At 46.8% G+C, this 23,643-nt stretch overlaps 1 protein-coding gene across 8 annotated transcripts in view; it reads left to right on the forward strand.

The window, feature by feature from the left end:
• FMNL1 (formin like 1) overlaps positions 1–23,643 on the forward strand; it is a 114,132-nt gene that overhangs the window by 56,941 nt on the left and 33,548 nt on the right. For 2 of the 8 annotated variants that reach the window (XM_083709100.1, XM_083709099.1), the window contains exons 6-10: positions 2,393–2,530; positions 6,581–6,709; positions 7,857–7,965; positions 9,071–9,147; positions 11,278–11,371. In XM_083709100.1, the coding sequence (XP_083565226.1) occupies positions 2,393–2,530; positions 6,581–6,709; positions 7,857–7,965; positions 9,071–9,147; positions 11,278–11,371 (547 nt within the window). Of the gene's footprint in view, positions 1–2,392; positions 2,531–2,559; positions 3,851–6,555; positions 6,710–7,856; positions 7,966–9,070; positions 9,148–11,277; positions 11,372–23,643 lie in introns of those variants that run through there. The other 6 variants (XR_014557428.1, XM_083709101.1, XM_083709105.1 and 3 more) reach the window with 5 other exon arrangements.

Genomic DNA, 23,643 nt, shown 5'->3' on the forward strand with positions numbered 1-23,643 from the left:
CAAGAACTCCCTTCCTGAGTCGCTTCTTCTTGGCAAATAGGCTATTCCGCAGAGAGGTAGCATTCTGCTCAAATTAAGCATTTATACCTGCTTGTTTTGCATAATCAACTCTGCTTCTGCTAGCAAGCAAGCAAACGCCACCTGCACATTTTCCAAGTTTTCTCTGTTGCGTGGCTAGTTCCTGCCTCCCCCCAGAAATAAAGACATGAGACACAAGAATACGAGTTAATGGGTCAAATTAGGCCACAACTTTATTGATTACAGGAATTGAGCAGTATTGGCTTAGGCATTGGTCCTAACAACTAACCAGCTTCAGCCTGCATGCTTGAAGGCCGGTGAGGGTTAACCACCAGTAGGGGGAGTCCTGCTGAGGTACGTCAACTAGGACCTCCCCAGGGGTCACCGCATGGGGGCGTGCCGTGGGCCCACACCTCCATAGGCTTAGGACAAGGCCACGCCCCCGAAATCCTTTATCGGACTACCCTTTGATTTGGGGGAAGGTGATGGCACTACCTCCTCCCCCTTCATCTGCATAACAATACAACTGTACCCCCACCAATGCCTAATCGCCAATACCGTGGAGTTGTGACGGTTTGCTACGAGGTAGGCGAAAACCAAGTGGCTGGTGCCAATCTGCCAATTGGAAAAATTCCTACCAGGCCCCTTGACGGCGACCAACCAAAGTCCATAGCAACGTCAGAGAGCCTAGCCTAACGGGTGGGAGGGGAGGGAAAACCTGGTCAGCTGCTGCGCGGAAAAGAGGGAGACCCTCTGCCGTGCCAGACCTAAGAAAGGCGAGGCCTCGCCCCCCGAGGATTCCCTAGTATTGCGGGGGCTGAAGCCAGCCCCCATGAGTGTGGGGAGGGGCGTGAAGCCTGCAACCCCATCTCCTCCCTAGCTCGGAAGTGGCTTAACTGTGACTAGCAAAGCTTTCCATTTTAAGAGCGGCCAAAGTCCATGAAGGCAGTTGAATAGAAATCCCATACTCTTTGGGGGAGGGCTGTAGGCTCTGTGGCAAAGCATCTTTCTTGCAGACAAGGTTCAGTTCTCGTCATCTCCGGGTAAGACTGGGAGATAATAGGGCCTGAAACCCCAGAGGGCAACTGACAGGCAGTTTGGACAGTAGTTAGCAAAATGTGCCAATGGGTCTGACTCTGCTTAAGGCAGCTTCCAGTGTTGCTAACTACAGTGGTACCTTGCCTCTCAAACTTAAAACGTTCCAGAAGTCCGTTCCAAAACCAAGGCGCGCTTTCCCATAGAAAGTAGTGCAAAACGGATCAAGCCGTTCCAGACTTTTAAAAACAACCCCTAAAACAGCAATTCAACATGAATTTTACTATCTAACGAGACCATTGATCCATAAAGTGAAAGCAATAATCAGCGTACTATAAAATGAAGTAAGACAGTATTGTAGATGATAAAAATTAAAATTAATTTTTTTTCTTACCTGCACTGATGATAGGCTTTGTTTAGTTGGGGGGGCTTTTACCCATTTCCGCAGTCACATAATCAATCAGTCAATCAATCAATCAATCAATCAATCAGTAGCTGAACTGGGTCACAAAAACAAAACAAAAAAAGAGCTTCAAAAACAAAAACGCAAAATAAATTGCAAAAACAAAAACGCCACACTTAATCCGTTTGACTTCTGAAATGTTTGAAAACCAAGGCACAGCTTCTGATTGGTGCAGGCGCCCTGGAAACAATAGCCAACAGACACATCAGACACATCAGACATTCAGCTTCCGACAAACGTTCGGAAACTGGAACACTTCCAGGTTTTTGGCATTTGAGAACCAAGGTACAACTGTGTAGTCATAATGGAACTGCATCAGCACCATGGAGAGCAACTTCACTTCCACTCTGTCGGACAGGAAGATAAGAGTTTGAAAGCCAATTCGTGAAACCTGCAGGAAAAGGGAGAGGGGGAAGTGCGGAAATTAAATGCTTAAAACTCAGTGCTTCTCAAACGCGGGTCTCCGGCTGTTGTTAGACTACAACCCCCTTCATCCCTGACCACTGGTCCTGCTAGTTACAGATAGGTAGCCGTGTTGGTCTGCCATAGTCAAAACAAAACAAAAATTCCTACCAGTAGCACCTTAAAGACCAACTAAGTCAGTTCTTGGTATGAGCTTTCGTGTGCATGCACACTTCTTCAGATTCCTCAGATACTGGTCCTGCTAGCTAGGGAGGATGGGAGTTGTAGTCCAACAACAGCCGGAGACCCGAGTTCAAGAGACATTGGATAGTTCTAGACCTAGTTAAGTTTGCAGTGCAGACGTGCTCCTAGCGGCAGCCCTGCTTCGACGCCTCGGTTCCAGTGTCACCAGCTTGGCAAACCTCCTTCCGCCCACCTGCTGACGCACGCCCGTTTTTATATGTATGGCTCCAGGTATGATATGGACAGCACTGACAATGGGAGCCCTGGGTCCGACAAGGGGAAGGCCCTGGACAGATCTATGGAGGACCTCAGCAGAAGCAGCAACTCCCCTACGCAGGGCTCCTCCAAAGCGAGGCACCTGACTGTCAGGTAACAGAACGGACACTGGCAAGCTCTTCTTGAACTGCTTCCCCCGTATCTTGGGACACAGATTGTGGCGCCAGGAGAAGAAGCAGTTTCACACTTATTCTCTTGCCCACCTCACTTGAAGCTACGCTTAAGTGAAACGTCTCAAAAGGAAAAGCGCACCAACCCAGCAAACACCAAGTTGGAAACTGCTCTCTCGTTTCACCAATGTGAAGTTTCTTTTTTGGAGAGCGTTGTCTGCAAAATGAAAAGTTGAAGGGCGGGGGAGCTGTTTTCATTGCAGCAGCAGATCGGCTGCTCTGCATTTATTTTCTTCAATTGCTCTCTCCCCTTTCTCCCATCGTGGGACCTGAGGTAGTGTACCTGCAGGTCCCAAGGTGGTCTCCAATCCAAGCACCAACTAGACCTAGAACTGCTTAGCTCCAGCAAGGTGGTAGCCCCATGGGTCTTCAGACTATGAGATGGACTTGGGCAAAACGTGGCAAAATGAAAGGACTGAGTTTTGAAGAAGGGGTACCTCAGGCAAGCCTGATGGCTTAAGGTAGAGAGGGCTTGCCTATACAAGGGTACTTCCATATTCTCAGTCAGATGTTCCGCTGACATCTGGAAATCTCCATCTAAAAATATTGGAGGTATTTAGCATCCAAATTGCTTCAATTGGGGTGGTGGTGGTGGGGAATGGAAGTTTCCTTCAGTTAAATAAGGAAATAGGGAGAAAAATGAAGAAAAGCTTGCAACTGGTGCTTCAGTTCCCGTCTCTACCATAGTTTGGGCTGGTTTAGGAGTTCTTATACAGAAACCCTGGAGCATGAGGTTGCAGGTTTCCACAATGTTGAAAAGCCATGTGCCTCCTCAACATGCAAGCAGTTGCGCATGGAAAGAAACCCCTGGTTTGCATGGGTGACACTCCCCACACGCCATATGTTCATGCACATATATTACCAGCCAGGGGCTGAGTTTTAATTTAGTGTCATAAACTGACCAAGCTGTGGGCCTGCAAACACACCCACACCTACCCACACCCCCTCAATGAGCCCAGAATATTAACCCTCAATCCTACAAAGTTTCCACAACCATCAGGCAAGTTAACCCACCACCCAATTTCTAAGCTCTCCCAACCTATTACCACCTTAGAAGCAAACTACCCTAAGAGTAGTTTGATGATTATTGATGAGTAGCCTCGGATGGCTTTTGTGGCCTAACAAATGGCAGGTTCTGGTTTCCTTTTCCCGCTCTTGCATTTTCCTGTCTCTGCCTTTCCTCTTTCCCCTTGTTCTAACCCCGTGCTTCTTTTGCACGCTCCCCTTGGGACGACGGCTCACGGTAGGTACCCAGCCTAGGGCCCCTCGGGGGCAGGGAGGCGGGGAGAGGGGCTCGCTCGGCTTTGCTTGTAGTCTGAGCTTTTTAATATTGAAAAGATGGACGCCAAGAAAGGCAGAGGCCCACTGAACCGTGTGTCGGGAAGACTTGCTCTGCCTCCTGCCGCCATCCTGGTGTTTTTAAAAAATGAAAAAAGAGGCAAATAATAAATTGAGGCATCAGTTACTATCTCTGCGCTAGCGGCTGTATTTCTTAGGTGTGCACTGAGGGTGCCTGAGTGTTTTCCCCCTGCATTGGTAAAAGAAGAGGCCGTTTTATTCTACTTCCACTAAAGAGATTAAAACATGGATGCTCTTTTTCTCTGGGGTCGGAAGGGGATGAGGCCTTAGGCCTCAGAGCTCCATTTGCTAACTGCAGCAACAAAATGCAAATAGTCCTGAGGGAAAGTCTGTTACTTCTGAGTAACAGAAGTCTGTTTTCTGTGGTTTAAGGGCCTTAATGTGAAGCAACTTAGTTTGGGTGGCTCTCAGAACAGCTAGAAATGACTGGCCTAAGGGGGTTGCCGCTGCCCTGCAAGGAAAGGTTTTCCATCCTTGGGCCTGTTTGCTGCCTGACAACCCACAGAGGAAAGAGTTCCTGCCCTGTAGGAAGCGGAGGCTGGGCGCCTTTGAAAGAGGGGAAGACAAATGCGTGGAGAATATCTGTGGCTTCTAGCCACAATGGATGTGCTCTGTCACCACAGTCAGAGGAAGTAGGCTCCCGAATACCACTTTCTGGAAACAGCGGAAGAGGAGAGTGCTCTTGCGCTCAGGTTTTGCTTGTGGGCTTCCGATAAGCATCTGATTAGCTGCTGTGTGAAGAAGATGCTGGACCAGATGGGCCATGGGCCTGATCCAGAAAGCTCTTCTTAAGTTCTTATGGCCATTTATCGGGAAAGCTCTTGCTACAGATTTCCTACATTGGCAGCCTATTGAGTTAGAAGGTCCCTGAGGTCAGACTCTCTGGCCATAATCTGCAGCATACATTTAAAGCCCCATTAAACTAACAATTTCACAGAATACTGGGAGTTGTGGTTAGTTAAGGGTACGGAGAGTGTTTTAAGAGACCCCCTGTTCCCCTCACAGAACTACATTCCCCAGAGTTCCCTGGGCGGATGGATTGTTAAACCGCTGCCTATGAATTGTAGTTCTGTGGCGGGCAATAGAGACGCATCCTAACACCTCTCAGCAGCATCCTTAGCCAACTACATTTCCCAGGATTCTTTGGGGGAAGCAATGAAGGTTAAACCGGTACAGTGGAACCCTGGTTCTTGAACGCCTCTGTTGTCGTACGTTTTGGCTCCCGAACGCCGAAAACCCAGAACTAACTGCTCCGCTTTCTGGAAGCTGAACATGCAGCTTCTGTTTTGAGTTTCCCTACTGTATTGAGGCTTCTGCTTTCAGTTTTCGGTTTTTGAATGTTTCGGAAGTCGAACGGTCTTCCGGAATGGATTGCATTCAAAAACCAAGATTCCACAGTACAGGGTTATTCATAATGAAGTATAGAGTTTCAACACACTATAAAAAAAAAGAATGTAATATATCTTACGTTTCCTGTAACAGAGTTGTAGGGGAATATTTAAAGTTTATTTTAGAAACAGTCACAGATGTTCTGTGTGTGCACCCTTTGTCACACATACAGGTCAAACCGGCAGTCCATTTCTGCCCAAATGTGACTCACCCTATGCGTTGATTTTCCTGGGCTTCATTGAATGGCGGTTCAAACACTATCAACGACTTCTTCCGATACACATGGTCGTCCAGGACTTCTAAGTTTGTACAAACAGCCCGTAGTTTCAATTTTTTAATGCCAGTCGTAGATATATTTTCTGCTTGGAGATCCCCCCCCCCCGAATCACGATCAAAAACGCCATTGCACAACAGTTACAGATTCCGTTTTGCTCAATTCAAGAACACAAAACGCCTTCTCCACTGCAGACGCAGCCATTTTGCCTGACTAGCCACGTGACACACGCGCTATTGCCTATGTCGCTTGCCTCAGTAGCGGAACACAAACCTTATGAGTACATCTACCTCACAGTTTGCAGTTGTGGTCCTTGTCGTCGCCTGTTACTGTCTTACAGCATCTGGAAACCATACAGTGGTACCTCTGGATGCGAATGGGATCCGTTCCGGAGCCCCGTTCGTATCCTGAAGCGAATACAACCCGTGTCTGCACATGTGCATGTGTGCGGGTCGCGATTTGCCGCTTCCACACATGCTCGTGACATCATTTTGAGCGTCTGCGCATGCGTGAGCGGTGAAACCCGGAGGTAACATGCTCCGTTACTTTTGGGTCGTCGTGGAGCACAACCCGAAAACATTCAACCCTAAGCTACTTCAACCCGAGGTATGATTGTACTTCATTATGAATCACCCTGTATAATAGTGTTTTAAATGCCTAGTGCGGACAGGGCCTCCGATCCTAGGAAACTTCATTTTAGGAACACAACACAGGGAACAATATTCTGTTGGGCAGGTGGGCAGCGACGAGCCACAATTACTTGCTATGTTTGCTGAAAGAGGTTGGTGTTTTTCCAGCCACAGCGAAGTCTTCCCCTGTGGTTCCACGAGGGCCACTTTCCCCCCTGAGGTTGCGGGGGGTGGCAATGGGGGTGTGGGGGGGAAGCGTCCACCTGAAGCGTCCTATTTTTCCCTCCTGTCCTGCAGGATTGCAATCTTCCACCTCCTTCAGGTGTTGCCATTTGAACCAGCAGATCCAAACATTCTTTCAGCAAGTCCACCCAAGCATCCCCTCCTCCAGCGCCCCCGGGAGCGAGCAGGACTCTAAGCCCAGGCCTCCTCTCAACTCCTACTCACCGCGGTGAGCCTCTCCCCAAACCTAACCAGAAACGTCCCTTGTGAATGCGGCCGGAGGCCATAGGCTCGTTTAGGCCAAGGGCATGTTCTCCCCCCCCCCAAGCTTGTGTGTTCATTTTGGCAGGCAGTCACGGATACCGAACTTTAGGAGCCCTCGAAGCAGGGAGGCCATTTTGTAAAACCCCATTTTTTTTAAAAAAAAAAGCTCTGTAACTGGAATGCATTTTGTAAACACCTGCAGATAGTTGCATGCTTTTATTTTTGTCGGTTGCACAACCACCTTCCGGCACTGTTTGCTTTGCTGTTGTTGTTGTTGCTGCTGCTGCTATTGTTGCTTTTGGCTCTAGTTTTCATTGTTGTGTGAAGGGAATTGGAGCTGTTGTACGGAAGCGGTGGGAAGGGGATACAGACATAGGGGAGGGACCAGGTCAGGCCTCTGAAACCCCCTTGAGACATCGCCACCACCAGCTTTTTAAAGGTTTAATGTGCGTTTCGGCTTTATTTTCCACACTGAGGTCTAGAAACCTTGAGACTGAGAAACTCAGATCTTCAGGATCTTAAGAGCAACTGCTACCACGTTTGGCACAAGTATCATTATTGCCATTATTATTTTATTACCTCCCGTTCCCAGGGTGGGCTATGGCAATTTATAACACACCGTTAAAAAATAACATAAAACAACTTAAAATAACAAAAATAGGATGGGCCCCCCAAAGTTGCTGCATTCCATATTCCGCTGCACCCATAACCATGTTAATAGCTTATCATGGAGTATTATATTTCCTTAGTATTTTAAGCATAATCTGGAGCTCACCTTCCCCTGGCCTGCCGAGATCCCTGTGGCCTTTTCACTAAAGACAGTGGTGTCCTGAAAAGCAGACTAGAGAGAGTTTGTTTTTCATTGGGCAGCGGCATCTCCTGTTCAGCATTTGAACTCGTGACCCGAGACCCAAAGGGTTCTCGTACTGCAATCCTGCTGCCCAGCCTAATCCTCTCCCCTGCCCTCCCCTCAATTTCCTGCTCCTCGGGCCCTTGCTCCCGTGCTTCTCTTTATGCTGTTGGACTTGACTGCCAGGTGATATCCGACGTCCTTTCTCATGCAGCTATTTCCTTCCCCCTTTCCTCCCTCCTTCCATTTTTCCCTACCTCAGACTCAATCTGGCACACAGCAGGAAGGCGCTGAGGAACTCTCGCATCGTCAGCCAGAAGGACGATGTCCACGTCTGCATCATGTGCCTCCGTGCCATCATGAATTACCAGGTGACCGCGGGCGATGGGACGTTGGGGAGGTTTGTGCCCACAGAAACAGGTTTTTGCAGATTCTTGAAATGATGCAAAAACCTTCGGACCGGAGATGAAAGTGGGATGAACATATATATCTGGAGCCATGCTCCCTGCATCTCTCTGCCAAAAAATCCCCAAAGTATGGTGTCCAGCCTATTATGGTGTCCATATAATAATAATAGGGACGCGGGTGGCGCTGTGGGTTAAACCACAGAGCCTAGGACTTGCCGATCAGAAGGTTGGCGGTTCGTATCCCCGCGATGGAGTGAGCTCCCGTTGCTCGGTCCCTGCTCCTGCCAACCTAGCAGTTTGAAAGCACATCAAAGTGCAAGTAGATAAATAGGTACCGCTCCAGCGGGAAGGTAAACGGAGTTTCTGTGCGCTGCTCAGGTTCACCAGAAGGGGCTTAGTCATGCTGGCCACAAGACCTGGAAGCTGTACGCTGGCTCCCTTGGCCAATAAAGCGAGATGAGCATCGCAACCCCAGAGTCGGTCACGACTGGACCTAATGGTCAGGGTCCCTTTACCTTTATAATAACAATAACATTTATTATTTATACCCTGCCCATCTGGCTGGGTTTCCCCAGCCACTCTGGGTGGCTCCCAACAGAATATTAAAAACACGATAAAACATCAAACATTTAAAACTTCTCTAAACAGGGCTGCTTTCAGATGTCTTCTAAAAGTCAGATAGTTGTCTATTTCCTTGACATCTGACTGGAGGGCGTTCCACAGGAGGGGTGCCACTACTGAGAAGGCCCTCTGCCTGGTTCCCTGTAACTTCACTTCTCTCAGTGAGGGAACCACCAGAAGGCCCTCGGAGCTGGACCTTAGTGTCCGGGCTGAACGGTGGAGACGCTCCTTCAGGTCCAAACTGAGAACATTTGGCTGTGGGGGGAGGTGGGGGGGAGTCACAGGCATGGCCAATGTTCATATGACAAGGCTCCTGCTTGAGAAAGAATCCAGTCCTTGACCCTCCATGGAATGAGAGGAACCCTCTTCTCCCTCCCTTCAGTCACCATTCCCCAATTTCCTCTAGCTCAACTCGGATTGCTAACATCCTCTCTCACCTTTCCCTTAGTCCGGGTTCAGCCTCGTGATGAACCACCCAGCCTGTGTCAATGAGATCACACTGAGCCTCAACAACAAGAACCCCAGGTAAGGACTCAGAACTCTTTTTCCAGACATGTACCTACGGGACCGCCTCTCCTGGTATGCCCCACAGAGGAACTTACGGTCTTCAAATAAAAACACCTTGAAGGTCCCAGGCCACAGAGAGGTTAGGCTGGCCTCAACTAGAGGCAGGGCTTTTTCGGCTGCGGCTCCAACCTGGTGGAACGCTCTGTCACAAGAGACAAGGGCCCTGCAGGACTTGACATCTTTCCGCAGGGCCTGCAAGACAGAGCTGTTCCGCCAGGCCTTTGGTCAGGGCCTAGCCTGACTCCCTCCTGTGGCAATCTTTACAAAACTTTAGTTTATGGTTGCCATCAATTTTGATTTTAATTAATTTTTATAATGTTTTTATAATGTTGTACTATTTCAGTGTTGTTAGCCGCCCTGAGCCCGGTTTCGGCTGGGGAGGGCGGGATATAAATAAAATTTATCATTATTATTATTATTATTATTATTATTATTATTATTATGTGTTTCTTCATTTCTGAAAAGAAAGATGCATAGCACTCAGGCCTATCTAGGGGTCGGAGCCTTCCAAACTGGGATGCCCTGTTCTCTAAATCCTAGGTAGGAGGTAGGATGTTTCATAGTGAAGGAATTGGACTCTCTTCACAATTGCTTCGCATGTTACAGTACACTGAGTCCCACTGTTTCCTTTATGTTTGGATGCATTTAAAAGGACCCACACACAAAAAGATGGAAGGTATGCTATGGGGAGTTGAGAAAGGGTGTGGACAGCACAATTTTTTCCCATTCAAGAAGAGGATTTTTAAAAAATTGTGAATACCCTAGTACAGGGGTCAGCAAACTTTTTCAGCAGGGGGCCGGTCCACTGTCCCTCAGACCTTGTGGGAGGCCGGACTGTATTTTGAAAAATAAGAATGAACGAATTCCTATGCCCCACAAATAACCCAGAGATGCATTTTAAATAAAAGGACACATTCTACTCATGTAAAAACATGCTGATTCCCGGACCGTCTGTGGGCTGGATTTAGAAAGCGATTGGGCCGGATCCGGCCCCCGGGCCTTAGTTTGCCTACCCATGCCTTAGTATATGGCACTTGACAGTATATGCCTGACCTCAGAAAGTGTGGCCAAATACTCCTCGTTTTTATTAGCACTTATTAATGCCCAAGGGACGCGGGTGGCACTGTGGGTAAAACCTCAGTGCCTAGGACTTGCCGATCATATGGTTGGCGGTTCGAATCCCCGCAGCGGGGTGAGCTCCCGTCTTTCGGTCCCAGCTCCTGCCCACCTAGCAGTTCAAAAGCACCCCTAAGTGCAAGTAGATAAATAGGTACCGCTTTATAGCGGGAAGGTAAACTGCGTTTCCGTGTGCTGCGCTGGTGCTGGCTCGCCAGAGCAGCTTTGTCACGCTGGCCACGTCACCCGGCAGTGTCTCCGGACAGCCCTGGCTCCCGGCCTCTTAAGTGAGATGAGCGTGCAACCCTAGAGTCGGACACGACTGGCCCGTACGGGCAGGGGTACCTTTACCTCTTTATTAATGCCCAGGCTTTGCTTAATGGGGGAGATGCAGTTTGCTGTGTCTGACTTGTCCCTTATCCCTGCTTTTCCCACCAAAGGAATCCTGAAAGGCTCAAGAAATGCCCACAAAAAATAGCATGAGTTCTATTCTCCTACTGTCCGTCCCGCACACTCCCAGTTGTGGTTGCGGCCTGCGGCCTTCCTTGTTCCTTTTTCTATTAACTCTCCTCCCTAGTCAGCTGTTTCTCCTAACCCCCTTGCCATTTACCACCTGCTTTTCTTTATATAGCCCAAAAACATGCCCCCAAACCCATCACTTCCCTCATGTGGATGACAGAGGGATGGAAAGGTAGCATAGTCCAAACCCTTGTGTAGCAGGCTGGGCCCACCCACCAATTTGCCGCAGAAGATGTCCCTACCAAGCAAGTTAATCCAGGAGGCTCAAGCTAGTCAGCCATGCTTCATGTTTCTGGAAATGGCAACCCTTGAACCCATCACCATCCCCACAAGCTGTCTGCCCCCACTTGGGAGTTTCTCTTGAGCCATTTGCATCCAGCACACCCTTCGGCCCCTTTTCAGGAACGATGACCCACTTGGGAGTCCTTCATCTCACTGCTTTCCTCCTCGCAGGACTAAAGCTCTCGTCCTGGAGCTGTTGGCTGCTGTCTGCTTGGTCCGAGGGGGACACGACATCATCCTGGCTGCGTTTGACAATTTCAAAGAGGTTTGTAAGCTCTGTAACCCTTTCGACGGTGCTGGTTTCTGGCGTGCAACAAGATTGCAAGTCAATCAAATACAGTGGTACCTTGGTTCTCAAATGCCTTTGTACTCAAACAACTTGGAACCCAAACACTGCAAACCCAGAAGTACGTAAGTGTTCTGGTTTGCGAACTTTTTTTGGAAGCCAAACATGCTCCATTTTGAGTGTTACGTTTCTGATTCGAGTGCCACACTTCCATTTTGAGTGTTATGCTAGGTCTGTCTGTTTTTGCTATTTACTTTGCGTTTTTGTTTTTGTGGCTCTTTTTTGTTTTGTTTTTGTGAGGAATCCAGTTCAGCTACTGATTGATTGATTGATTGATTGATTGATTGTGTGGCGGCAGTACATTTATTGCTTTCATTTTATGGATCAACGGTCTCGTTAGATAGTAAAATTCATGTTAAATTTAGGGGTTGTTTTTAAAAATCTGGAACGGATTGATCCGTTTTGCATAACATTCTGTGGGAAAGCGCACCTTGGTTTTGGAATGCTTTGGTTTTGGAACAGATTTCTGGAACGAATTAAGTTTGAGAACCAAGGTACCACTGTAGCCCAAAGTACATCCGTCCACTGGGTTTCTGCACGATTCACTGCTCAGGCTTTTGCCTCGTTCCAGTCGGCCTTTCCCACGGGATAGAAATTCCTGCATTGAGTTTTCATTCTGTGTGATTTCATCATTCAGCCGTTCCCAATGCATAAAGGCAGCTTGCCCTCAGAAGAAGTAGGCCCAGAACAGTGACTCGTGCATGAACAGTGGCGCTTGAGCTCCTCTAAAGGTTGTGGGCAGTTCTTGCTTTTGTTTCTGTAAAGGTAGACCCTTTCAGGCAGAAGTGTTAGTTGTGTTTTCATATTTTGCTCAGGAATAAAGCGTGACTCACTCAGCAGTCAGAACCTTGGGGCACATGTATGGAACGATGTGGGGCAAACACTGTGTTGTGGGGTGGCTTATCACAGATGGAAACTGGCTCCCCCTGCCCCATTTTATTCTAGATCCCTTTGCTGCTACTGCCTGCAATTTGTACCCCAGCCTTCTTCTTCTTCTTCTTTGGCGGCGATCACTCGTAGCTGAGTAAGATTGTCTTCCATGAACACGGTCTTAACAGTGAGTCCGTAAGTGACTGTGGAAGCCAATTTTAGATCCATACATCCTTCCACGGTGGGGACATTGGTTTCCAGGCGGGAGTTGATCACTGTGATGGTTTGCAAAGCGTGCCTTCCTCTTAGCACGTTTCTCCCTTTCATCCTGAGTTTGAGCATCTTCAAAGCCATGACAGCTTTGGTAAAGGCTGATCTTCAATTGGAGCGCTTGCAGGCTAGTGTTGCCCAGTTGTCGGTGTCTATGCTACATTTTTTTAGATTGAGAGAGTCTTTGAACCTCTTTGAAGGCTCTTAAGCATTCCATTTTTAAGTTCAGAATAGAGTACAGTGGTACCTCTGGTTACGTACTTAATTCGTTCCAGAGGTCCGTTCTTAACCTGAAACTGTTCTTAACCTGAAGCACCACTTTAGCTTATGGGGCCTCCTGCTGCTGCTGCGCCACCAGAGCACGATTTCTGTTCTCATCCTGAAGCAAAGTTCTTAACCCAAGGTACTATTTCTGGGTTAGCGGAGTCTGTAACCTGAAGTGTATGTAACCCCAGGTACCACTGTAGTTGCTTTGGAAGACGATAATCAGGCATCCACACAACATTTCATGACCAGCCTTACATGACCTTGAATGCTAACCACTTGCTTTGTTATAAAGCTGAAATGGTCACATTATTTTTCCATAAGTAAGGCGTGTGGCTTTGAAAGAGAGAGAGTGTGTTTACAATTGCTCAAACTTCGATGGCTGAATTCTCTCACAGTGTTTTAGTCTGTTCTGTATATGCACATTAAGAACGAAAGCGCCTACTCCTTAGGGTCAAGCTAAATGTGATGTTAAATGCGTGCCGTTTTTTAAAAATGCCAACTGCATCAGCTGGGGAGGAGTGATTAATGGCAGCAGAGGAGGTATGGAGAGGGTTTTACCCCATTCTTCTTGCTGTGCCAAAGCTTTTTGAAGGTGGTATTTACTTTGAGAGGAAATCACTTCTTGGTGCCATTGGAGGAATCACAGAATTTCAGAGTTGGAAGGGACCACGAGGGTCATCTAGTCCAGCCCCCTGCAGCACAGGAATGTGGGCCTCGAACCCACAACCCAGAGATTTGAGAGTCTTATGCTCTACCAACTGAACTAATGCAAATTCCACCTTAAGAAAAGGGATTTTCTTCCTCAGCGATAGGGTTAGATCCCCTCTCCTCCATATTTGCTTTGATCCCACTAATAATCAGCAAAAACGCCCCTGCCCCCCGCCCCCTGCTGATGCAATTTCCATTAAAAACAGCAAAATCCTGCACTTTAAATGCAAATACAGCGTTTCCTGTAGTTTGGCTCTTAGTGAAGTTTAGTAAAGCCTCTGTAAGTATATTTTTTATTATTACAGTTTTTATTAAATTTCTGTTTTACATTTTAGAATATTCACTTAAACAGCCTTAACATATCAATGACTTCCCTTCCTCTCTTTCCATGGTTCATTTTGCACAGCATAAATCCCTGCATATTTTATATAAGCTAAGCCTTTCAGTATTCCATTATAACATCCATCAACCCTTATTTACACCGTTGAATTTAACTTAACGCTGCCCATTAAGTCTTTTGTAAGTTTAGATGAACTAAGTTAATAAGTAGGGGATAGAAGGGAAACTTGCCTCTTTGGCGCTCGTGCTGTTGCTGTAAACCGACACAGGGAGAGCTGACAAAGAGTCTGCTTAGGTTACATGGGATAAAATTTGCCCATGGAGCAGATTGGCTTGTGCCAAAGCTTTTGGATGGGAGGAAATGAAATCCTAGGTGCCAAACAAACAGGTGCAAGCCTGATCTGTCACTCAGGCACGGTTGGACAAATTGGACCTGTATTGGTGGTGGAAACCTGGGCACAGGTTCTCTTTCTGCTTGAATATGTGGGATTATCCTCCATCTCCTCTCTCCTCCTTTCCTCTCCTCTCCTGCATGGCTTAATTGTCTGTAGATTTTCAGAAATGACATGCATCATTACTTCTGCAGTTTTAAGGCCACTAACTCTGATCATTTAGCATTTGGCAAGTCAATTCCGCCACTAAGTTTTCTCTCCTGTGAGGTAGCGATACCTGGAGGTTGGGGAGGCATAGATGTGTTAAGTTTGCCTTGCGGCAAAAACCCGAACGATGGCTACCAAAAATTATTATTGTGGGATAGGCCTTTGTGAGGTAGGTGGGTGGCTCTTCCCCCCGTTTTACAGACTGGAAACGGAGGCTTCGCAATAGCAGGGTGGCCAGGGTTGTGTGCATCATCTGTGGCAGAAAATACAAAATTAAATTAGTCGTAAATTAAAGACCAGCTGTTTACCCACTGGATAGCACTCTTTATTGTGTGCTTGCCCCATATCAAATAGCTCAGAAAAAAGGAGGGACACTTTTGCTTGTACAGTGGTACCTTGGGTTAAGAACTTAATTCGTTCTGGAGGTCCGTTCTTAACCTGAAACTGTTCTTAACCTGAAGCATCACTTTAGCTAATGGGGCCTCCCGCTGCTGCTGTGCGATTTCTGTTCTCATCCTGAAGCAAAGTTCTTAACCCAAGGTACTATTTCTGGGTTAGCGGAGTCTGTAACCTGATGCGTCTGTAACCCGAGGTACCACTGTACATGCAATTCTTTCTCCTTTGTTGATCACTCATAGCCGAGTAAGATTGTCTTCCATGAACACGGTTTTAAAAGCGAGTCCGTAAGTGACAGTGGAAGCCAGTTCTGGATCCATTCCTCCTTCCACAGTCGGGACATAGGTTTCTGGGCGGGAGTTGATCATGGTGAGGGTTTGCCAAGCGTGCCTTCCTCTTAGAACGTTTCTCCCTTTCGTCCTGCGTTTGAGCATCTTCAAAGCCCATGAAACCTTTGGGAAAGGCTGATCTCCAATTGGAGCTCTCGCAGGCCAGTGTTTCCCAATTGTCAATTGGGGAATTGTCAGTTTGTACTACATTTTTAAAGATTTGCCTTGAGAGAGTCTTTAAACCTCTTTTGTTGACCACTGGCATTACGCTTTCCATTTTTAAGTTCAGAATAGAGTAGTTGCTTTGGAAGACGATCATCAGGCATCCGCACAACATGACCAGTCCAACGAAGTTGATGTTGAAGAATCATTGCTTCGACACTGGCGATCTTTGCTTCTTCCAGTACACTGGCATTAGTTTTCCTGTCTTCCCAAGTGATGTGTAAGTCTTTTCAGAGATGCAGATGTCTCTGAAATATGCAATTATGCCTGCCCTAACTTAGTGTACTCCTAAAAGGGAAATTACCCCAGCCTTTCATTGTCCTGCAGCTGTCCATTATTGGAGGGTGTATGAGTGAAATGTTAGCTACAGCTGAAGACGACATCCGCAATATTGCATAGCCAGAAATTGGAGATTGTTTACTCTGGGCTTTTATATCCCAGCACTGATTATACCAGGAGTAGAGAAACTCTGGTTGTGATGAAGTGATTAGGTCCCAACTTCCATATTAAAGACCAACATTGGCCATGCTAGATGGGTGCTGATGGAAGTTCAACCAGGTCTGGAGGGCTATAGTCTGCCACCCCACCCCCTGCCCTGCCCTGCCCTGATCTACAGACAGACAAATTTTGATGCCCCCCTCTCTCGCCCACACACCTTGCCCTGGCTGTCTTGAGTCCTTCACAGGTCATTGTGTCTCTCCATTCCTCCAGGGTAGAAGGCCCAGAACTCCTTTAATCTCTTTTTTAACAACCTCTGAGCTGCTTGAGCATGTAAATATAAGTAAGTGCAGAGTTGCTCTTGCAGAAGGACAGTCCGTTCAAACGTGAAAGAATAGCCTGGCACAAGCTCAGAGAAAATGTGATTGCCTCCACCGCCGTCGCGCCAACTTGGTACTTGCTCTCAAGGCATAACTGTGCAGTGTACTGACAATGGATGTTTTGTAAACGCGTGTCTGTCAATTTATGTGAGTGCGGAGGACTCTTGAGTCTGCGTGTGTCATTTGCAAGGAAGGATCAACATGTCAAACCCCCCTCTGCTCCATTTTTCTCTGCAGAAAAGCTTCATGTATTATTATTATTATGGTATTTATTGAATTTATATACCACCATATACCCGGGGAACTCAGGGAGGTTCATAGAATAAAATCAAGATATAAAACCACAAAATACATAATAAAAAGAAAAACAGCAACCCAATAGCCCACATCCCAAAAAAACACATTTTAAAAGGGCATAGGATATAAATCAGATCAGTCAAAGGCCTAGCTAAAAAGGAACGTTTTTACCTGGTGCCTAAAAGTGTATAATGAAGGCGCCAGGCAAACTTCCCTGGGGAGAGCATTCCACAGATGGGGAGCCACTGCAGAGAAGGCCCCGTTCTCGTGTTGCCACCCTCCGGACCTCTCAAGGAGGAGGCACACGAACGAGGGCCTCAGAAGATGATCTCAGGGTCTGGGTAGGTTCATATGGAAAGAGGCGGTACTTGAGCTATTGCGGTCCTGAGCTATTTAAGGCTTTATAGGTCAAAACCAGCACTTTGAATTGGGCCCGGAATTCATGTAGTCTCCGAGACCAACTACAGGGGGAAACACTGTTAAAATCTGCTGTAGGAGAATCAGTGGCAGGTGGGGAAAGAATAAGGCACTCTTTCTTGCCCGGTGATATCTACACACACACCCTGAAAATGCTCCCCCACTTCCATATTACAGTTACGCAGTAAACCCAAAAGAAAAAATTCCTTTCAGTAGCACCTTAAAGACCAACTAAGTTAGTTCTAGGTATGAGCTTTCGTGTGCATGCACACTTCTTCAGATACACTGAAACAGAAGTTACCAGACCCTTCTATATAGTGAGAAGGTGGGGAGGGGTATTACTCAGAAGGGTGGTGGGAATGGGTGAATGGCAGATAGCTGTGATGAGCCTGTTGACAACTCTTAACGACTGCAATAGGTCTTGCAGGAAAAAGCAAGGGGTGGGAAGGTGAAAAATGGCTTTGTCATGTAAGTTGTAGTTCTTCCTGCAGCAATCCATGCTGGAATATCAAATACCTTCTCTGCTGATCCCTCACATTTGCTTCCCCCTAGAATAGCCTCCCCCAACCTTGGGTTTTCAGATGCTGGATGCTAGACTAAAACCCACACCATCTCTAGTCCGCATGGCCAATGGTCAGAGATGATGGGAGTTCTAGTCCCACAGTATCTGGGGACTCGAGGCCGGGAAAGGCGGCCCTAGACACGTGCAAATCTCTGAAATACTGACCCAAGACAAATAATGCATGTTCAGGATTCTCCCGGATGTTCAGTCAGCAAGTGCCAGACTTTAAGGCCGGGCAACCCATTGCAGGAAAACCTTTGCTCAGGGCAATTGGCCTCCGAAGATGTCTTTGTACAACATGAAACCTCCTGGAATTCTGGGCAATCTGCCTGGCCCTAAAAGCCTTTGTCCCAGTTCTACAGAGAAAAGATGTGTTAGTCAGCAGAGAGAATATCAGTGCCAAGACCTATATAAACAGGCAAGGGGAACTTAAATCCACTTCCGGGTCGGCGCCATCGCCGAATGGCGGGCTCCCTCCGAGCTCCGGAGGGAGCCGGCTTGGCAGGGGCTGGGTCCTACCGCACCGGCGATGCGGGGACCCTCAAAAACCACGGCCAGATTGAGGCCGTGGACATGGAGACTCGGCTGGCACCGTTAGCGCTCTCCCGACTCGTGAAGGAGCCTTTTTAAAGGCTACGGATCGGGTGCCGGGGAGAAGCGTGGTGCTTTGAGTTCTCTGCTATCCCTGCCGAGCGCAGCCGCATGCCATCCGGCGGAGAGCGCTGACTTCTTCTATTGAAAATTCGGCTCTAAAGAAGAATCCGTGAGTAATTGGAATATGGACTAAAAAAAGGGGATAAATTTTTAAAATTCGGAGCGAACGGGGGAGGTGGAAAAAAGGAAGTCAGCCCACCCCTAAATTGTAGAAGAGCCAAAACAAAGGACTGGACAACTAAGATCGAGTGTAACCTTATCTTGCCGAATCAGCAACTTCGCGAGGGAAAATTATAAGATTGAGCTGGAGGAGAAAAGTGGAATTGTTTTAAAAAAAAAGCAACCCCCCCGGAATCCCTGGAGCGATTCGGGAAACTGCCTGGAGAAAAGTGATGGAGGTTTTGACAGCTGTCAAAGAGCTGTCAAAAAGGAAGATTAAAATAGAGACTTTGCTATGAGGACTTTGCCGGTTATATTTGTTATAAATTGAATACAAACTGTTTTAAATATTGGTCAACAAGCTACTTGGTCTGGTGGATGTGATTCTGGAAGGGAACTTTGTTATTGCAATCCACCTAGAGGAGCCGAGGGATATTGCATGTGTTTTTCCACAGGAAATCTGAACAGTTGAATGGAACTTTTAATCTCCTGGGAAACTGCAGGAATGGAACATTATTTTGTCTACAGAGGTCTACACACTACAGGAAACAATGGAACTATTTGTTGGAAAATGAAAGGAACATGATGCAATGCTTTGCTCCATGAATAACAAACCTCTGCAGAGGCACTAGAAACTTTTGGAAAAAGAACATTTCTGTGGGAGAACAGAGAAATAAAAAGGAGGAGAATGATTGACAAGAACAAGGAAATAACAAGAACTGGACAGAACTGGGGGAACATTTGGGATATTCAGGTTTGACAAGCTTATGGATACAAAATTGGAGTTTTTACTCCTGGATATAAAAACCTGGATAGAAGAAATGGGCCCTTATTTGATAGACTCCTTCTACGATTGGACATCCGTAATTAAAGACTGGCAAAGAACTGGAGGGACATAGTGTAATGTGGAACCTCCAGGATGATATTAGAAGTGGAGGGATAGGTGAAACGCAAAGGGGAAAAAGGGGAGGGAAAATTGGAATCCAAAGGCTGTAAAATTATTATTTATATTTATCTTATTTCCATCTGTATTATGTTTGAAAGGGGGAAACTCGTGGAAGGGTATAGATCGATCTTAGGGGATGAGAATTTGGATAAATTGGGTTATTGATGAAGAGTGTAATTTGGGGATAAGAACTTGTTGAATTTAATTGCTTATTTGGAAGATTTGGAACACAAGAGGGGGTAGGGAGGGGAAGTCCTAGTTATTGGCAAAAAGTTTATAGATTGGATCTAATTTGTTTTGATTTGTTTTAATTTGGAAAACCTTAATAAAAATTATTATAAAAAAAAAAAGGGGGGGAACTTAAATCCAGTTTTTCAAGGAAAAAAACCTTGCGTGTTCTAATGGGCAGTGTTCCAACTCACTTTTCTAGCCTAGCATTTGAGAGGAAATCTCAGAATTCAGGTGGGTTGTCTTGGCCATCCACCAGTGGACCAGCAAAACATCTGAAGGTTTTTTTTATTGATTTTTATCTTACCAGATGACATCAGGGTTTTTGCCACTGGCACAGTGAGATGTCTCTTTGTTCAAGCTGAATACCCTAAAAGTATCTTGTAAAGGGAATTGGGGTTGCTTGTGCGTAAGTGGCCGCTGCTTTTGGCAACGTTCCCTGGCTAAACTTTTCCCTGGCTGAACAGCACTTTCTCTGTGGCTGTGTCAGTCACTGGCAGAATCCGTCAGTGGGCGTTTCCTGAACTTCTTCCAACATAGGAGCTGTTTGACACCAAGTCTCCTCCTAGCCTCCCTGCGCGGACGTTTTCTGTGCAGAGTGGGTGTGGCCAGCGGAGGTCCTGGGCTCTCCCCGCTGGTCTCTGTGGAAGAGTCTTGGAGCCATCTCTCCGACGTCCCTTCCGGTTCTCTTTTCTTCCTGGTGTCACACTGATCTCCTTCCTCCGATGAAGTGTTCCCTCTGTCCCGGCTGGGCCCTTCTCCTGCATGCCACTCTTGGCTCCGATGGCAGTTCCCTGACATATCTCTTCGGAAAAACATGGAAGAGGGCCATAATTTTCATCACTCCCAGATAGCCTAAGTGTCCCTGCCTCCCCAACTCCATACTTTTAAGGCTTCCAGCAATTTCAGATTTGCTCCTTGGGTCTTCTTCTACATACCTGAAGCTCCAAATGTGCCATCTGATTGCTTGATGCTCTGAAGTCAAAACCCTTCTAGACTTTGGTTTTCAAGTTTGACATAACTGGAATATCTTGGTAAGCTATTTGAAATTAATCTGTTGATCTGATAATAATAATAATAATAATAATAATAATAATAATAATAATAATAATAATATTTATACCCCACCCATCTGGCTGATTTCCCCAGCCACTCTGGGCAGCTCCCAAAAGAATAATAATAATAATAATAATAATAATAATAATAATAATAATAATGTGATAAAACATCAAACATTAAAAACTTCCCTAAACAGGGCTGCCATCAGATGTCTTCTAGAAGTCAGATAGTTGTTTATTTCCTTGACATCTGATGGGAGGGCGTTCCACAGAGCGGGTGCCACTACCGAAAAGGCCCTCTGCCTGGTTCCCTCAACCTCACTTCCTGCAGGGAGGGAACCGCCAGAAGGCCCTCGGAGCTGGACCTCAGTGTCTGGACTGAATGATGGGGGTGGAGAAGCTCATTCAGGTATACTGGGCTGAGGCCGTTTAGGGCTTTAAAGGTCAGCACCAACACTTTGAATTGTGCTCGGAAATGTACTGGGAGGCGATGTAGGTCTTTCAGGACTGGTGTTACGTGGTCTCGGCGGCCGCTCCCAGTCACCAGTCTGGCTGCCGCATTCTGGATTAGTTCTGGTTTCTGTGTCACCTTCAAAGGTAGCCCCACGTAGAGCACATTGCAGTGGTCCAAGCGGGAGATAACCAGAGCATGCCCCATTCTGGCGAGAGTGCATGGGCGGGCAAATCTATGCCTAGTCCACGCAAGTAGCTTACAGCATTCAGGCTTGTAAACAGCGAAAAGAATGGAAACAAAGCCCCAAGCAGCCTGATTAAATTCAACGAACAGCAGAGGCCACTTCCGGGCAGAGATCAGCTGCCGTTGCCCAAAGCGCCTTTCTTTTGCAAAGTTTTAAAAACGCATGTGCTTTTAAATGTTGACATTGCTTTGGGACAGTCAGGCAGCCGCCGTGTATCCAGCGTGTGCTTGTAGCAATCTCTAGTAACGCTGCAATTTTATCTTGGGTGAAACAGTCATCCCCGTTGAGGGTTCAGAGTCACAGGTGGGAAGCGAGGGAAACGGAGTCAACAGCCTCCGGGAGAAACCCTCTCCTCTTTCCCCCGGCCCCACTGCCCTCCTCTATATCAAATATCCATCCCTACGCAGGGACCACTGACTGCATCAGCTGTAACTGGAGGAGTAACAACATCTTGGGCCAAGGGGAGAGCTTTGTATATATAAGCAGGGCTGTGTTAATGGCATACACAATGGCCTGCTTGTACATTCCCCCCCCCCATGCCTCCTTGGTCCTTTACACTAATGTGTGTATCAGCCAAACAAAACCAAGACCGCCCCCCTGCCCCCTCCCCAATGTAATGCGGCCGCCCTAGGTAACCACATTTGGTTGCATTCGCTCCTTCCCTCTACCTGAAGTTTCCCTCCGTTTCAGAATGTCAATGGCAAGCTCCTTTTTCTGCTTCTATTGTTCTCGTAAGGTTGCATGAAATGTCATCAACAGTACGGGTTTTTTTAATGTTTGATTCCCCCCCCCCCTGCCTGTTTCACTTCCTTTCTCATTTTTTGAAAAAATATATACAGTGGTACCTCGGGTTACATACTCTTCAGGTTACAGACTCCGCTAACCCAGAAATAACAGCTCGGGTTAAGAACTTTGCTTCAGGATGAGAACAGAACTCGACCGGCAGCGCCGCAGCAGCAGCGGGAGGCCCCATTAGCTAAAGTGGTGCTTCAGGTTAAGAACAGTTTCAGGTTAAGAATGGACCTACGGAACGAATTAAGTACATAACCAGAGGTACCACTGTATTTTTTTTTTTTTTTTTGAGCAAGATTTTTATACATTCACATCCTTTTCAAATTCTGCGCTCCTGGCATTACTTAAATCTCTCAGACTTAGCCCCCACCCCCCCAATTTCCAAATTTCCCCCTAATTCTTTGCATCTAACTACATTTTTTCTAATTCATTTTGTCACTCTCCCCCCCCCCTTTTAACTAATATTACATTATACGTGTTGCAATAATCCTGCTAACTTTTTTAAGTATACACAGTGGTCTTATATTCTATAAACTTTTTCCACTCTTGATTGAATTTCTTATCGTCTTGGTGCCTGATCCTCACAGACATCTTTGCCATTTCGGCATAGTCCATCATCTCAGTTATCCACTCTTCGTTTGTCAGGGGACTTTTTCTTCCTTCCACTTCTGGGCAAATAGCATTCATGTGGCTGTTGTTGTGTACATAAATAGTCTTTTAAATTCTTTTGGTATTTTGTCTCCTGTTTGTTGTTGTTTAGTCGTGTCCGACTCTTCGTGACCCCATGGACCAGAGCACGCCAGGCACTCCTGCCTTCCACTGCCTCCCGCAGTTTGGTCAAACTCATGCTGGTAGCCTCGAGAACACTGTCCAACCATCTCGTCCTCTGTCATCCCCTTCTCCTTGTGCCCTCTATCTTTCCCAACATCAGAGTCTTTTCCAGGGAGTCTTCTCTTCTCATGAGGTGGCCAAAGTATTGGAGCCTCAGCTTCAGGATCTGTCCTTCCAGTGAGCACTCAGGGCTGATTTCCTAAAGAATGGATAGGTTTGATCTTCTTGCAGTCCATGGGACTCTCAAGAGTCTCCTCCAGCACCATAATTCAAAAGTATCCATTCTTCGCCGATCAGCCTTCTTTATGGTCCAGCTCTCACTTCCATACATCACTACTGGGAATTGTCTCCTGTTAACCCTAGTAAAAAGGCTTCTGGATTTTTTCATAAAAGTTATCTTAAACACTTTTTTTCAATTTGTTATAGGGCCACTTTCTCCCCCCCGCCCTTTCCTTTTTGTTGGTTTAATGTTCCAGTTGTCATTACGGAATACGTTCATTTAGCGGACGTTGGACTTGGGCCAGGGAGGCTTGGGTTTAAATTCCTCTGCTGTGAAGCTCACAGGGTGATCTTGGGCCAGTCACAATCTCTCACCCTAACCTACACCGCAGGACTGTTGTAAAGACAAAAAGGAATACTAACTCCACGAGTTCCTTGGATGGAATAGAAATGTCATAAAATGCACTTTGAATGAACTCCCAATTATTTTATTGCTGGGGGCGATCCAGATA

The sequence above is a fragment of the Podarcis gaigeae genome, assembly GCF_964106915.1.
Source record: "Podarcis gaigeae genome assembly, chromosome: 13".
NCBI classification, from domain to species: domain Eukaryota; kingdom Metazoa; phylum Chordata; class Lepidosauria; order Squamata; family Lacertidae; genus Podarcis; species Podarcis gaigeae.